General features: G+C 39.6%; 1 protein-coding gene across 4 annotated transcripts in view; it reads right to left on the reverse strand.

The window, feature by feature from the left end:
• SLC25A26 (solute carrier family 25 member 26) overlaps positions 1-8,738 on the reverse strand; it is a 162,535-nt gene extending 153,797 nt beyond the window's left edge. The window contains exons 1-2 of one of the 4 annotated variants that reach the window (XM_053598517.1): positions 8,477-8,608; positions 7,142-7,236 (exon numbers count right to left, since the gene is read on the reverse strand). Coding sequence is in view for 2 of the 4 variants with exons in the window: in XM_053598515.1 (XP_053454490.1) it covers positions 8,477-8,509 (33 nt within the window). In the remaining 2 variants the exon portion in view is untranslated. Of the gene's footprint in view, positions 1-4,528; positions 4,623-7,141; positions 7,237-8,476; positions 8,609-8,633 lie in introns of those variants that run through there. The other 3 variants (XM_053598516.1, XM_053598519.1, XM_053598515.1) reach the window with 3 other exon arrangements.
• Between the last annotated feature and the right edge of the window lie 9,372 nt (positions 8,739-18,110).

Below are 18,110 nucleotides of genomic sequence, written 5' to 3' on the forward strand. Positions count from 1 at the left end.
CTACTTCCTGCCATACGATTATAGTGACGCACATGCAGAATATTTCAAAACTGGATATACCATAGTGAAGAAAAAATTCAGGCATAAAAACAAAATGTGTACCCCCTAGTATTCTAATATAAACTTTTTTTAAATCAGAGAGAGAAAAAAATTCAGAAAAATATGAACATAAAGATAACATCAAAGGTTAACAAGATCTAAAGGCATCATTTATAAAAAGAAATCAAAACCAAGCCCAATAAGCAGACAGAAGCACCACTATAAAGAGAAAACTCTCAATGTGTTTCCTACATAATAACTTTTTAACCAAATTGCTCATTTTTCCTCTATTTTGAATTCTGAACCATGTGAATATATTACTTATTTTAAAAGTAAATATATACTTTTTTACTTTTATTTATTTTAGTAAACATATAGTTTTAAAACCTATACATTTCATGACACAGAACAATAAGAATCAGTATTATTTAAACACACAGGCAAAGTTCAAACTGATCAATTGTTTCTATCCTTTGAGTTTACAAAATGTTCGGGCACTACAAAGCTTGGCACTTAGCACATACTATCTACTTTTCTTGCAATTTACAAAAAAACCACTGCAGGAGTTAACTGGGAAAATGAAATATTGTGATAGAAATCCAATAATGCCTTTTTTAAAATTAACTAGCATAGGTAAATTATTAAAAATTAGTTTATACTAGAAAATTACTATACATAGTATAGTAATTACATTACTATATATAGTATGTATTACTATAGTAATTACATTACTATAAATATTAATACATACTATATATGATTAGCCTGAAAGGCATGAAAGAAGTTCAAAGACCATGAAGGTGCACTCTGCAAATGACCTAAAAAGATGTCACCAAAAGAGCACAGAGGTGTGCTAGCAGAGAACACAAGTGGTACTGAAAGAATAACCAATGTGGGATTTCTTTCTGGATATAAAGGTGGCCTGAGTCATGGCGAAAAGTTCACAAGTAATGTGATAAACAGCCAAATTTTTCAGCATTCTTCTTTATTGCTTAAGTATTTTTACAAAATGCAGCAAGTAGAGCCAGGCACAGTGGCACACATGCAGTCTCAGCTACTCCAAGGCTGAAGCAGGAGGATTGCTTGAACCCTGCTCGAGGCTGCAGTATGCCATTAGCAGGCCTGTGAACACCCACTGTGCTCCTAACTGGGTAGTATAGTCACATCCCATCTCTAAAAATAACAATAATTCAGTAAGCAAAATATTTTTCCTAACTCTTCATGTTCTCACAACACAGAGAGAATAAAAATCCTGGTGAAAAAGTCTGACATGACTCAATTCTTTAAAAACACGCTGCACTTCACTCTAATTTTCTCTTTAATCTTAGGAGAAGATTCAGAGAAGTGCTTGCTATCTCCTGCTAAATTTCAATCAATAAGTTAATGACTCTTTTAATCTAATTGGTTACCTTACATGCATTGATTCTCTAACCCTTTCATCACAGTTCTTATCTTCTGAGAATAAAATGACCACACTCAATCTACTTATTTAGTAAAACATGAATCGAAAGTTACTAATTGCTTCTGTGGATGTCTAACTTCTATAACTCAAAATGTCATTTAAATTCATGAGACTGAAAAAACAAATCAGCTAACAGAGAATATGAAGAATAAGAATATCTATATATTTGGCCACATGTTTAAGATTTAAACTAAAACTTTAAAGAATGTTTATAATTGTACATCAATATTGTTTTGTATATAATTATAAATAAAACAGACAAACCAACGTCAACGAAATTATAAAAATATTTATCAAATTATTTTGTCCTTTAGCCTGACATTTTTATTTTGTTATAATCATTTATCAAAAAGATTATTGGGCAAAAGATGAGTTTCAAGATTCATGATAGTGTACATTGAAAAATTCTAAGAACTCAACAAAATCCAAAGAAATTGGACATAACCCATATAACCAGCAAGCCTTGCTACAGCATCACAATTTGAGACCTCTATATCATAAAGATAAAGCACACGTCTCTACCTTAAGTTAATAAATACACAAAGTGCTAGCAGGCTGTACAGAGGAAGTGCCTAATTAGTGCTCTGGAAATTGAAAAGATCAGAATTACATACTATAAAAACTTTATTCTCAAAAGGAGCCAGGCACAATAGCAGCAGCAGAAAAAGAAGGCACTGCTACTCAACTCCAAGGCCAAATAAATAAATAAAATAACCTGGCCACTAGCCTAAATGACAATGACGGCTAAGAACCAGCCATAATAGCCAAGTGTTATGGTGGGCACCTGAAGTCCCAGCTACTCAGAAGGCTGAGGCAAGAGAATCACTTGAGCCCCAGAGTTTGAGGTTTGTGTGTGAGCTATGATACCGCAGCACTCTACCAAGGGTGACAAAATGAGACTCTGTCTCAAAAAAAAAGAAAAAGAAAGAAAAGAAAAAAGAACCAGCCATAACATGAACATGGCTTTGCAGGGGAAACATTCCTCCCTGACATGTTTGGTTTCCTCCACAATGAAGTGGCAACCTGTGATTTGAACTACCATCCTCCTGGCTGCAGAACTGCTGCCCTCACTTTCTGGCATCCTTGTCTCCTTCCCCATTAGCCATTCATTCTCCCAACAGCACTCCTTGCCCCCTACACTAACAGCTGAGTTACTAATCCCTTGCCACTTGCCAACCTATAAATCTTCCAAACTTTCAAACAGCCTTAAGGATGAAGAACAAAATCCTAGCACAGCCTTCTAGGTTCTGGAAATTCTGGAGCTCATCAATTCTTCACCCAAAACTCCCACTATTTGCCCTCTGCTCAGGTGCCTTCTTGCTACCTGGATCCCATTTTTCCCCCAATTCACCTAATCTTCCTCATTTCAGGACTTTGTACAGATACTCCGTAAACCCCAGTTCAGGTTTGATCCTCATGTTGTTTCCAAGTACTGAACAAAATCTTAAGTACACGATGAGCACGTGTCCATTTGTTCCACGTCTGCTCAATTAGACTGTAAGATCTGTGTCTGTTTTGTTCACCAATATTTTCCCAGCACTAGCGTATATACTGGAGGCACACCAAGGCTGTAATAAAGGGTTACTATCCATATTTTAGAAGGCACTACAAATCAACCTAGAAAAGGTATACTTAATAAAAATAAAAAAATAAAAAAAGCAAAAGACAAGACCAAGCAATTCCCAAAAGAAAAACATTAAATGGCCAAGAAAAATATGAAAGTATATTTCTCTACCATTAATGAGCAAGATAAAAACAAATTAAAATTTTTTAATTATGAGAAAAAGTTACGGGCACTATTAATGGAAACATTACCATTATCTACCAGAAGACCATCTGGCAAAAAGAACATTTTAAATTATCAAGCCCTTTGATCCAGTTGTTTCATTTCTAAACATTTACCCCCCAGAAGTAAGTGCACAAATATACAAGAATGTTCACTACTGCAAATATGCAATAGTAAAAAACTGAAACAACCTAAAAGCCCATCCATTGGGGTCTTGTTAAATAAATTAAGCTATACCCAAGTAATAGATTACTATAGAGCCTTTAAAACGATGAGGTTGATCTGTACTTATGGGTACAGAAACATAAGAATATATTCCTTTTTTTTCTTTTCTTTTTTGTGATAGTTTCAGGTGGTCATCCTCAGTAGAGTGCCATGGCATTTTTAGCTCACAGCAACCTCTAACTCTTGGGCTCAAGCGATGCTCAGCCTCTGGATAGCTGGGACTACAGGCTATCTTTTAGAGACAAGGTCTTGCTGTTGCTCAGGCTGGTCTTGAACTCATGAGCTCAGGCAATCCACCCGCCTTGGCCTCCCAGACAGCTAGCATTACAGTCATGAGCCACCAAGCCGGGCATAACATAATATTCTTAAATTAATCATGTATAGAATATATGCTATATAATCCTATTTTTAAAAAATGTTAACTATTTGTATACACATAATTAGAAGTCTGGAAATACACACTAAATTGCTAGAAGTTACTACCTCTGTGGAAAGAGATTCAGGATAAGGAACATTATTACTACCTTGTTAATTTCTGTACTGCTCAAGTTTTGTGATGAGTATTACAAATATATAAAAGTCATTCAAAATTAACACTCTCTCCCCTCCAAGAAAAAAAAAAATCCCTAATTCCTGATAGCACTTGATACCTATTAACCACTCAACACATGGACCCTAAGCTCTCAACTAGGCCTAGAGACCTTCGAGCTTCATCCAGTGTGACTATTCTGTTCCCAACACATCCTGAAGCTTCTCATTTCTGTGCTTCTGCTGAGGTTTTTCTTTGAACCTGGAATTCTCCTTAGTGCCCGTGTCTCCTTCCTCCTGCAGTCAGCAGACCACTTCCCAGCCTGCCACCATACACAAGCACACACACAGCCCTGCCAAAATCCTCTCCATTCTTAAGGCTGCAACCAAATACCATTCTTTATAAGGACTTTCCCAATCTCCCAGTCAAAATTAAATGCTTCTTGACTATGACCACATAATGTTTACCCGTCACTTATGGTACTAACCATCATGTCTGACATTAAGATTCTTCAGAGCAGAAGCAGGCCAGTCACCTCTGTCTTCCTAAGTACCTAACGTAGGGCCTCTGATGTAGCAGGGCTTCTCAAATAGAAATACAAGATTTACACTTTGTAAAAAAATTAAATGATCAGAAGAAAAATCGCAGTAAATCACTGTTTGGTTGTTCCTATTCTGGTTTGCCACAGCAATTCTGACAACCAAAACCCAAGTGTTACCTGTCTCCTGCTGTTCTTGGCATTCCCAGCCATGCTGATAGCTTAATGGCCCCAGACTAGGCTAAGAAATAGATTTCCCATTGTTTGCTTTCAGGGTGACTTCTCCAGAAATCCTCTGTTGATCATTGCCTCCTCATGGAAAGTACTGTGTAGGTTCACTTTTGTTTAATAAAACTGTTCTCAAGAATACAATAATGGTTCTAGAATTTGACTCAACTATTACTTAATTTCTCCAGAAATTCCTTCAGATTAAACACTGCCTGAGAACACAGCTTTGGTTATCAGACAGACCTGGCTTAGTCTCAGTCTGCTTAGGAAAGCCTGTATTTCCTGGTGTTATTTTGGAGTATTTCAATCCCACTTTCTAAAAATAGAATAGTATTTTTTTTATATACCTTTAATGAGGCACAAACATACATATACATATAGAATGATGTGTTTCTTCCCTGAAGTTTATCTCGTAAGCATTTTCCATGTAATCATTGTATATTCTCCTCAAAAGCTCTGGGTTTTTTACAGAGATGGGTTCTTACTATGTTGCCCAGGCTGGACTCGAACTCCTGGGCCCAAGTAATCCTCCTACCTCAGCCTCCTGAGTAGCTAAGATTACAAGCGTGCACCAAGAAGCACTAATGGCCCCAGACTAGGCTAAGAAATAGATTTCCCATTGTTTGCCTAATCCTTCCCCTTTTGTTCCATGCTGAAATGGTTTACTATTGTTTCCACTGAGTTAAATGTAATGAAGACCTGAGTTGCTAATACTTAGTTCCAAACTGCTTTCCAGTAAGTAGGCACTGATCATTGTACTCTTTGAGAGATTTTTTCCTAAAGAGCCTGCTCTGTGGTCCAAATGAAAACAAACATCCCAGAAGCTCTCCCTTCATCAACTCTATACCCTTTTGCCCTCCTTATGAAGCTTTAGAAAGAGACCATTTCAAAGTGTGCTACTTGCCAAGCTCTGTACTAAATGTTTAATTGTATCTCATCTAATCCTTAGAACTCAAGTTTTAAGACTTCAAAAACCATCTAGACCTACTTTCATTCATTCATTCATTCAAGGAATAGCGATGAGGGTGGCGCCTGTGGCTCAAAGGGGTAGGGTGCCAGCCCCATATGCTGGAGTTGGTGGGTTCAAACCCAGCCCCAGCCAAAAACTGAAAAAAAAAAAAAGAGTAGCAGTGAGTGCTTACAAAGTGCCAAGCACTGGTAACACAACACTAAGCCAAATAGAAGTCCCTCAAGAGCAGTCACTCTACCTCCAAGCTTACTCCAAACCTTAAAAAGTAGCCACTCCATTTCTGGACTACTTTGATAATAAAACTTCCCAATGGCTTCCACTACACTTCAAATAAAATCCAAATTCTTTTCCCTGGCCCACAAAGCCTCACATTAGCTGCCTTTGCCTACCTCTCCAATACTATCCCCTGGCACACAGCCCTTATCTACTAAGCCCGAGCCACCTCTCAAACATTCCAGCTCTCTCTACCTGAAGATTCTCACATGCTTCATTCCTGGACTGAACTTTCCCTCTACTCATCAAAATCTCTAGCCCCTTCCTATCTTACCTTAAACGTCACTTCTTCATGGTCTTCCTCAGTCACTCCATCTAAAATAGGTTCTCCAATATTTCCCTACACCTTTAGTTCACTTCTTTCATAGCACTTACCATGCACTGTCTGTTTTATTTGTTGACTTTTCTCCCCCTACTTGAGATAAGGTTTGGTTTGCCACTGGATCTCCAAGTGCTACTACGGTGTCACTGGGCAGAATACACAGCAAATAAACTGTGTGCTAGATGAATAAAATGTTTTTCCTTGAGCTGGAATGAAATCTAATTTCTTGAAACTTTCACCTATTGATCCTAATTTTACCATCTATAAATACATTAGGTAAAAGAATATCCTGTGTATCATACTTTAATAAAGTACATTTTTAAACCATTCTTTTGTTAGCTCTATCATTTACCTGTTTTTAGCAACTGCTACTGTTCTGACTTCAGAGATAGTTAGGATTTTGAGGGGGGTTATTTTTGTTTTCTGAGGCAGAGTCTCATTCTATTGCCCTGGGTAAAGTGCCATGGCATCATAGCTCATAGCAACCTCAAACTTTTGGACTCAAGGGATCCTCTTGCCTCAGCCTCCCGAGTAGCTGGGGACTACAGGCGCCCACCCCAATGCTGGCAAGTTTTTCTATTTTTAACAGAGACAGGTCTCGCTCTTAACTCAGGCTGGTCTCAAACTCCTCAGCTCAAGGGATCCTCCTGCCTCAGCCTCCCAGAGTGCTAGAAGAGATAGTGTTAAGAGAGTAGAGATAGTTTTAAGAAGGAGTTGAAGGTATGGACTCCCAGGTTGCACCACCTGGGTTAGATTATGATTCACTCACCAAATGGATCTCGCTTGTGTGAATTTCGACACGTTATCTAATCTCTCTATATACCAGATCTCTCCTTTGGAAAAGTAGAATAAAGCTTCAATTGTCTGTGAGAATTAAATGGAATGTATGTGAAGAGCTTACCCCAGTTCCTGGCACAGGAATTTTAGTTGACAAAAGCACTGCTATCTCACCAGTTAGACAAGAAAGCTCCTTAAAAGTGGTATCATATTTCTTTATGTCTCTAAGACCTGGCTTATATTAGTCTCAACAAATCTAAATTTAAAGCCATTATCCCACAAGTCTGGCTAAGGTACCCAGCTCCACCTTTCACATATTCCCTTAACATCCTGCACTTAGGCTACCTGTCATTTATCTCAACAGCCATTTTACTATTCTGTCACCAACACCTGCCTGGTCTGTCTTGTTCACCATGTTATCGCCAACATCTGCAACACCAAATATTGGATAATTAAGTCGATAAATGCCTCTAGACATTTACCACTTGATGTAATGTACCAGTTACCCTGTAAGAGGTATTTACAAACATATTTGTTTATTGTCTACTTTTGCCAATGGAAAGGTAAGCTGCCCATCTCCATCTTGTTCGCTTGCAATGAAAATGCAATCAGCCAATCTCTCTGTCTTGTCCACTGCTGTATGTAGCATCCCCTACTCAGCCTAACAAATAATATTTGTTAAAGAACTTTTCTTCTTGCTTTTTTTTAATGTTAAAACATGCTGATTCTCGGTTTTCCATAGAATTAAATTCTAAGCCAGTCTATTGACTCCATATTGCTACTGATGAGCTATTTGTGCTTATCAGTATTTCCCCAAAGCTTAGGCTTGACAGAGAAAAAGAAAATTAATTATATATTGAATGAACAGATGAATGTATAATTGTCTAAAACTGAAAAAAGATAAGCAAAACGATAACCGAAGTCTTGGACAGAGGGGCTGTGAGTGATCTGAGCAAGGATTACTTTGTTTTGTCACACGTATATCCTTAATTCCTAAATTCTCTGGAGTGGTTATAGTTCACAATGGAAGAGTGACTACAGGGTATGGCAGAAGCTCTTTTTAAGTAAACTAGCGTGCCTAAAACAATGAGTCAAAGACCCCTCGCTCCCCAGCTCTCTCTTACGCCTATATGAAAAGGCCTTGAGACCCCCAGGCCCGGCAGCGTCCTGGGATTCCAGCGTTCCCCCCCACCAGACCTGGCTGCTGGTTACCCGAGGACTGTCTATCGCGCAAAACCAGAAAAAAGCACCAGCGCAGAGAAGCCCCCACGACCTCCAGTGCCGGAATCCGGAACTCGAGAAGCCCACCCCACTGCCCTGCACTCACCACCAGCGAGGCCATGAACCCCGGCCGGTCCATGGCCTAGCAAACCTAGTCAAAGCTATAATTCAAGATTGAGCAGGAGCGAGTCACAGCCCTATGCGATGGGCGCCGCCATCTTGGAGGAGGAGCCTGGGGTGCCCAGCTTCCGAGATCACCTGACCTTGAACCGCAACAACTGCACGTAGAGCTCCTGGAGGTGGTTCCGGACCTCCGCCGGTGAGGGGGCGGGGCTTGCCGGGTGTGATCAAGCTAAATCTCGCGGCTCTTCTCTAACACCGTTTTCTGCAGTAGGAGAAGGAGGAACTCTCGCGAGCAAATGAGCCTCGTTTGGTATCCAGGAGAGGAACGCTCTGCTGCAAGGGTTGGATAATTCTAAATTGTAAACCCAGAAGGGAGGAGCGTGAAGGGGTAGGACTGGCTTCGGGAGACGAAGTTGTGGTTTTTTATTATTCAGAGTCCAAATAAGTTATTACATTTTTGCTTATCTCTTTGTTTAAACAGTGCAAAGTTTGTCTGATTTTCTATTTTAATTAACTCATTATCAGAAAGTTATTAAGTGTATAGAAAAATATTTAAGTTTCCTTAGTTGAGCTAAAAATTAGCATCCTCCGCTTCTTACAAGCACTTATGACAGTTAAAATGATTACTTGTTCAATTATTTATTTGTCTTCGCTGTTGCACCCGTGTGTACACCTTACAGCTCACGTTAAGTACTTAAAAATCTCTTGGAGTGGAAATTTATATTTGTTACTCATCTTCCAGTCTTCCATATAACTGTATATTAGAGGCCAACTACATCTCAAATGTCGTGCTAGGTGATTGATAGACATTTTCTCATTTAATCCTCACACCAGCCCTGTGGTATCAGCACCACCATCATCTTCACTTTTACAGAGTATCCTCATGCTCCAACAAGTAACCAAAACCCAAAGCAACAGTGAAGATAGCAGAGCCAAGCATTGAAAATTTAATTAATCCCCTCATCATCTTTCCTCAGAAGCCCTGCAGTGGTCTTAGCAAGCTTTACTTGGGTCCATCTTCTGTAACACTGCTAGAATTATTCTTAGAATTCTTCTTACTCTCATCTGTTAATAGATAATATGATCTAGGCTCAGCACCTGTAGCCTGGTGGTTATGGCGTCAGCCACATATGCGGAAGTTGGCGGATTTGAACTTGGCCCCAGCCAGCTAAACAACAAGGACAACTGCAAAAAACAAAAAAAAATAGCCGGGCATTGTGCGTGAGGGCCTGTAGTCCCGGCTACTTGGGAGGCTGAGGAAAGAGAATCGCTTAAGCCCAAGAGTTTGAGTTTGCTGTGAGCTGTGACACCATTATACCGACAGTGACATAGTGAAACTCTGTCTCAAAAATATATAGATAAATAGATAATATGATCTAGAAATGATTAGCCAAATAGCCTTCAGTGTTAAATGGGATTCAAATTCTGAGCTATCATCCATCTACTCTGGGTTAGGACATAGCTTCTCTAAGATTGAATTTTCTCCCCTATAAAATGTGAAGTTGATAGTGACTTCTCCATGTGAAACTATTATAGATTAAATAAGACAATAAATTCTAGTTCTTAGCCTAGTTCTTGGCTCCTAGGAAATACTCTCTAAAAATTATATTAATGTCACTTACCTACCTACTTTAAATAACTCCCTTCTGCTGCCCATGGGAGAGAGTCAAGCTCTTAGCATGGTACACAACTCTAGCTGAGTCAGCTAGCATCTCCTGTCAATCTTCCCACTGAACAGACTATTCACAGATGGATTACACTTTCAAGCTGCCTCGTTTTGCCCTTTTTGTTGCCTCTATCCAGAATACTTCTCCCTATGTTAACTGAGAACATCAGTCTTCTCTTGTCAGCCATGTAGGCCCCTCCATAGACCCTTTCAAAAACATGCTAGTTCATTTTCTCCAGGTTAGCAGGAGAATCTCTGCTGCTCCTGTCTGACTCTTTTAAGGGATCATATGATTTGGTCAGCCTCCCCCCCCATACTTCCCCTTGTAATTAGCTCAAAGTAAACTTATTTGAGTGCTTACATCTGCAAGGGCCCTTTTGCCATATACCATGACACAATCATGGCAGTAATGTTCTATCATTCTGTTTCTGCTTACACTCAAAGGAGTGATTATGCAAAACATGTACATTAGGGGACAGGAATCTTGAAGACCATCTTAAAATTCTGCCTACCACATTTTCCTATAAGCCTTCATCGTCCACCTCCTCAAAGGCCATCAACGTTTTATCAATAGCCTTTCACTAACATTCCACTTTTACCTATTGCCTGATACCAAAGACACTCCTACAGTTTAGGAGTTCCAGAATCACTTCATCTCCAAGTACCAAAATCGATATTGTTTATTCCTGCATAACAAATTACCTGAAAAGTTAGTAGCTTAACACAACAATACATTTTTATTACCTCACATAGTTATGTGGGTCAAAAATCTGAGAGTAGTTTAGCTGGGTATTTCAGATTCAGGGTTTATCATGAGGTCACAATCAAGACGTTGGCCAGGGCTACATCATAAGACTGGTCTGGGACTGGAGTATCCACTGCCAAGATGGCTCACTTCTATGACTGACTCACTTCTAGTGCTAGCTACTGGCAGGTGACCCAACTTCCTCACCACATGGACCCTTCCACACTGCTTGAATAGTCTCATGATGTGGCAGTTGGTTTTTCCCAGAATAAGTGATTTAAGGGAAAACAAATAGAAACTCCAGTCTTTTTTTTTTTTTTAAATAGAGTCTCACTCTGTTGTCCTGGGTAGAATACCATGGCATCATAACTCACAGCAACCTCAAACTCCTGAGCTCGATCCTCTTGCCTCAGCCTCCCAAGTAGTTGGGACTATAGAAGTGCACAACCGCACCTGGCTATTTCTCTCTCTCTCTCTTTTTTTTTTTGAGACAGAGCCTCAAGCTTTCACCCTGGATAGAGTGCCGTGGCATCACAGCTCACAGCAATTTCCAACTCCTGGGCTCAAGAGATTCTCCTGCTTCCGCCTCCCAAGTAGCTGGGACTACAGGTGCCTGCCACACTGCCCAGCTATTTTTCTTTCTCTGGTTACAGCTGTCATTGTTTGGTGGGCCCGGGCTGGATTTGAACCCACCCACTCAGATGTATATGGCTGGCACCTTAGCCGCTTGAGCCACAGGCACCAAGCCCTGGCTATTTTTTTTTTCTATTTTTGATAGAAATGGGGTTCTGGCTCTTCCTCAAGCTGGTCTCAAACTCCTGAGCATGAGCAATCCACCCACCTCAGCCTCCGAGAGTGCTAGAATTACAGGTGTGAGCCACCTTAACCAGCCAGAAACTACAGTCTTTTATGACCTGGCCTCAAAAATCACTCAGTTGCCATACCACCTGTAGTAGCCTATTGGCTACATGGGTCACCCATGTTTATTATGGGGTTGAATTACACAAGGGCATGAATACAAGAAGGTGAGGATTACTGGGTGCCATCTTTGAAACAGACTACTATACTGGGGAAGTGCAAGTGAAAACCTCAATGAGATACAATTACACACTCACTAGAGAGAACAAAAAGACCAAGTGTTGTCAAGAATGAAGAACAACTGGAACCCTCATTCGTTGCTGTTGAGAATTTAATATGGTAAAACCACTATAAAATCCAATGCCTCTCTTAAGTATTTACTCAAGAGAAATAAATATACGTTCATGCAAAGACTTTTATGTTATTGTTCAAAGCAGCTTTGCCTATAATAGGCAAACAATAGAAACAACCCAATGTCCATCAACTGGTAAATAGACAAACATATTGCGATGCATACTTAGAGTGGAATATATGAGTATTACTCAGCAATAAAAAGAAATGACTTCTTGAGACATGCAATGACAAGGATTGATCCCAAAGCATTATGCTAAGCTATACCCTTATATGAAATTCTAGAAAAGAAAATTTTTGCAACAGAAAGTATATCAGTAGTTTCCAGGGGCCAGAATGGAGGCAAAGGATGGACTACAAAGGGGGCACAAAAAATATTTTGTGGTGATGAAGATATTCTCTGTTATTATTGTGCTGGTAGTTGCATAGGTGTATACATTTGCCAATAAGCATTGATTTGCACAATTAAAATGGATGCATTTGTTATATGTAACTTGTATTTTATAAAGTTGATTGAAATATGAGTAACTCACAAAATGACAAAGATTAAATAATATATGCATGGAAATTATGTAGCCCAATTCTTGGCATATAGAAAATATTAAGTTTATTCTGTATTTTCCTATTTAAGTTTTAGATTCTGAATTTTATGAATGAGAGACTGAGAAGTTAGCAAGATGATAAGTACTTGTGTACTTATTAATGTTTCTATAAGTATTAAATATAATTCCTCCCCTAAGAGAAAATTCAACCTAGACTTACAATTTTTATTTTAATGTAAAATTTAAGAAAAAAATTATGTTCTTCTTCCATGTAATGATTGTCTTTAAGTTTGTAAGAAGAAATTGTGTTGATGTCATTTTCTAGTAACCTGGAGTGAAATATAATTGATCACGTGCCTTTCAGAATCTCTGCTTTTGTGCACAGGTAAAAAGCTTTACCAGACATTTCATGATGCCACTGGAAGCCTTTTAGGCAATACAGATATTAGAAATAAGACCTGAGGCCTTCTTTTCATGAAATCCTAGCAGGAAGATTGGTAACTATTTGTGCATGCATCTTTAAATGGAGAATTTCAATGCATCATCGTTATCACCATATTGCAGGCAGCATATGTTCTCAAATCTTTCATTTTAAAAAATACAAGCAATGTGGTAAGTGCTGATTTGCATTATACTGGTGATACCATAATAGTAATATTGTCTTTCTCACTTAAATCTACCACTGCAAGCCAAGTTTACTTTTAAACAAGCTTTAAAATCTTAATAGTATTTATAAAAATTAGCAAGAGGTCAAAGAGCTAAATCAAAAACTGTTAGGCCTGACTAACAATATTCAACCTGGACGAGGCTCAAGCTCCAAGTTCCTGTTACTGATTTTTATTGGAAAATAAGATAATAGTCAGGGGCGGCGCCTGTGGCTCAAGGAGTAGGGCACCGGTCCCATATACTGGGGGTGGCAGGTTCAAGCCCGGCCCCAGCCAAAACTGAAATAATCATAATAATAATAATAAGATAATAGTCAGTAGTCTGAATGTGTCCCCCAAAATTCATATGTTGAAACTGAAACTACCAATGTAATAAATAGTATTGAGAGGTGGCAGCTGGGTGCGGTGGCTCATGACTGTAATCCTAATATCTGGGAGGCCAACGCAGGTGGATCCCTTGAGCTCAGGAGTTCCAGAACAGCCTGAGCAAGAGGAAGACCCCCTATCTACTAAAAACAGAAAAACCAGGTAGGTATGGTGACACATGCCTGTACTTCCAGCTACTCAGGAGGGTTAGGCAAGAGGATAGCATGAGCCCAAGAGTTTGAGGTTGCTGTGAGCTATGACACCAGGGCACTCTACTCAGGGAAACAAAGCAAGATTCTGTCTCAAAAAAAAAAAAAGAAAGAAAGAAAAGGAGGTGGGGCCTTTAGGAAGTGATGGTGAGGGTGCTCCCTTGTGAGTAGGACTAAGGTTTTCATAAAAAGAGGCTTCACCCAGTGCTCAGCCTTTTTGCCCTTATGTCTTTAGCCATGTGAGGACACAGCATTCTAAGTGCCGTCCTGGAAGCGGGAATTGAGCCCTCACCAAACAGTGTGCCAGTCCCTTGATCTTATACCTCCCAGCCTCTAGAATGGTGAGAAACGCTCTTCATAAATTATCCAGTCTGTATAGCATTTAGTTATAGCAGCACAAGTGGACTAAGACGATAGGTAAAAATATTCATGGAAGTATTTCAACCTATCTGCAAAAGTAGTTAATGTATATGATGGAAAGAACGTCAAATGAAGATTTTAAAGTCTGTTTGAAAGTCCAGTTTTCCTTTAAGCGATAGAATCAAGGGAATACTTTTCATGCGGCTTTTAAACACATCAAATAAGCAAAGTTTTTCTTTTTTTTCTTTTTCCATTTTTTTGAGATAAGAGTCTCACTCTGTTGCCCAGGCTAAAGTGTCATGGCCCCAGCCTAGCTCACAGCAACCTCAAACTCCTAGGTTCAAGCAATCCTCTTGCCTTAGCCTCCCAAGCAGCTGGGACTACAGGTGCCCACAACAATGCCCATCTAATTTTCCCATTTTTAGTAGAGACAGGGTCTTGCTCTTGCTCAGACGGGTCTGGAACTCCTGAGCTCAAGGGATCCTCCCACTTCAGCCTCCCAGAGTGCTAGGATTACAGTTGTAAGCCTGAGCTCGAGGGATCCTCACACCTCAGCCTCCCCGAATGCTAGGATTCCAGTTGTTGCTGACCACCTGGCCAGCAAAGACTTTCTTGAGTGGGAGAGCTAAAGCAACTTTTCTGGTGAGTAATATGGAAAGATGCAACAAAACTCTAAAAATGTGATTTGTCCTCAACTATTCTACTTCATGCATTGTACTCTAGGGTACTATTTAAGAAAATCTATAGAAATATGACTCTAGGTATATTTGTTTCACTGTTTATCATTCGAAAATGAGAATTTATAGAATCAAATATGTTCCTTGGTGTGTGATAATTTGATTATGCAATATTCATCTGCAGCTATTTAAAACCATGATGTAGAAGAATCTTTAATGGTACAGAAAGATGTTGAGCATAAAAACAGTTCCACAGGAGCATATGCTTTTGCTGAATTTTCTCATCGTGCCCTATCAAATCCGTTCCCTACTTTCTCTACCTTGTTCTCTGCCTTAGGAGGCTGACCTCCTAGGAAACGGACTCTGGTTTACAGTTGGATTTGGCCAATGAAAATCATGGGCAGATCTGAGGGTTGGGGGAGAAAGAGGCATTTCTTCTCTGCTCCCCCCCTGCCTGCAGCCAGTTCTGACAGTGTCAATTCTGATAGTGTCTGTCCCTCTGCAATAGTCTCCCCCTCTGTGGCTCACTTCCTTTGGCCTCTGGTAACACTTTTTCCTTCTTTCTCTGCTTCAGGTCTAGAGATGATGATGATTTTCCACTTTTGGGAGCTCTGGCTTCCTCTTCATACCTTGTTAATTTTCTTCCCACTGCCCATAATTCTCTCCAGAATCCTAGTTGAGCGCCTCCTGTTTACTGCTAAAACTCTGATTGACAAAAGATAATATAATCCAATTTTTGTAAACATATACATATTACTTATCTGCCTCAACATAAAAATCTATCTCAACACTTAGCAGCTTGAAGCGGCACACTTCACAACACCAGTGTTTCCATGGGTCTGAAATCTGGAAGAGGCTTAGCTGGACCCTCTTGACTCAAAGTCTCTTAAGAGACTACACTTATGCAAGCAGCAGGAACCACAGTTTCATCTGAAGGTCAGCTGGAAAAGGGTCCACTTTCAAGTTCCTCACAAGATGTTGGAATGAGGAGCTCAGTTCCTCACTGCCAACTAAAGCCCTCCCTCAGTTCCTTGGCACATGTGCCTCTCCATCTTTAAGTTTGCAATGTAGCACCAAAGTTTCTGTTACAGTGAGGGAAAAAGAGTGAGAGGGCACCCAAGATAAAAACCACAGTCTTTCGTAACCTCATCTCTGAGGTCACATGCCATCACTTTTGCCAGCCCACACTCAGAGGGAATGGATTACACAGGGGAATGAATACAAGGCAGCAGGAACCAATGAGGGTAATCTTAGGGCAATATATGTAAATGGGACCAGGCACTGCCATGGCTCATACCTGTTATCCTAGCCCTCTGAGAGGGCAAGACACCGTAGCTCAGGAGTTGGACAGCATGAGCAAGAGGCAGGCCCAATCTCTACTAAAAAATAGAAAAACTATTGTCGGCAAAAAGCGAGAGTTTGACCTCCTTTGTCCCCATTTGGATACCCTTTATTTCTTTCTCTTGCCTAATTGTACTGGCTAGAACTTCCAGCACTATGTTGAATAGTAGTGGCCTTAAAGGGAAACCTTGTCTGGTTCCAGTTCTAAGTGGAAAAGCTTTCAGTTTTACTCCATTCAGTATAATGTTAGTTGTGGGTTTGTCTTACATGGCTTCGATCAGATTAAGAAATGTGCCACCTATGCCTATATTCTTAAGTATTCTAATCAGAAAAGGATGCTGAATTTCATGGACTGCTTTTTCTGTATCTATTGAGACAATCATATGGTCTTTGTTTTTGCTTCTGTTGATATGGTGAATTAAGTTTATGGATTTGTGTATGTTAAGCCAGCCTTGCATCCCTGGGATGAAACCCACTTGATCGTGATGAATGATTTTTTTTAATGTGTAGCTATAATCTATTGGCTAGGATTTTATTGAGAATTTTTGCATCTATATTCCTTAGTGAAATTAGGCTGAAGTTCTTTTTAGTTGGGTCTTTTCCTGGTTTGGGTATCAGGATGATGTTTGCTTTGTAGAACATGTTGGGGAAAGATTCCTTCCTTCTCAATTTTTTGGAATAATTTCTGGAGTATGAGTATAAACTCTTCACTGAAGGTTTGATAGAATTCTGGCATGAAATCACGTGAACTAGGGCATTTTTTTTGTTGGGAGTTTTTTTATTGTTTCTTCAATCTCAATTCTTTAAATCAGTCAGTTCAAGAGATCTATTTCTTCCTGGCTAAGTCTAGGGAGAGGTTGTGATTCCATGTTGATCCATTTCTTCCATGTTGTCAAATTTCTGGGCATAGAGTTTCTTGTAGTACTCAGAGATGATCTCCTGTATCTCTGTGGCATCTGTTGTTATTTCTCCTTTATGGTTTCTGATTGAGGTTATTGGAGATTTTACTTTTCTGTTTCTAGTTAATCTGGCCAAAGGTTTATCGATTTTATTTATTTTTTTAAAAAATTTTGTTTCATTAATTTTCTAAATGCTAACAAACATATGAAACAATGCTCATTATCCCTATTCATCAGAGAAATGCAAATCAAAACTACCCTGAGATATCACCCCTGTGAGAATGTCCCACATCAAAAAATCTCAAAGCTGCAGATGCTGGCATGGATGTGGAGAGGAGGGAACACTTTTACACTGCTGATGGGACTGCAAACTAATGCAACCCTTTTGGAAGGAAGTATGGAGAATCCTCAAAGAACTCAAATTAGACCTCTCATTTGATACTGCAATCCCATTACTAGGCATCCACCCAGAAGGAAAAAAAAATTCTTTTATCGTAAGGACATTTGCACTAGACTGTTTATCACAGCTCAATTTAGAATTGCCAAAATGTGGAATCAGCCTAAATGCCCACCACCCAGGAAAGGATTAACAAGCTGTGGTATATGTATACCATGGAATACTATTCAGCCACTAAAAAAGATGAAGACATTACAACTTTTATATTAACCTGGATGGAGATGGAACACAATCTTCTTAGTAAAGCATCACAATAACGGAGAAGCAAGAATCCAATGTACTCAGTTCTAATATGAAGGCAGTAGATGAGCCTGCCTTCATACAAGGGAGGGAAGGGGAAAGAGGGAGTGGGGAGATGGGAGGAAGAAGGGGGATGAGGGATCATAGTGTATGGCACACCTCTTGGGAGTGGGACACAATTATAAGAGGGACTTTATCTAACAAATGTAGTGAGTGTAACCTAATTCTTTGTACCTTCAAT

This window comes from Nycticebus coucang, chromosome 8 (assembly GCF_027406575.1).
Source record: "Nycticebus coucang isolate mNycCou1 chromosome 8, mNycCou1.pri, whole genome shotgun sequence".
NCBI classification, from domain to species: Eukaryota; Metazoa; Chordata; class Mammalia; order Primates; family Lorisidae; genus Nycticebus; species Nycticebus coucang.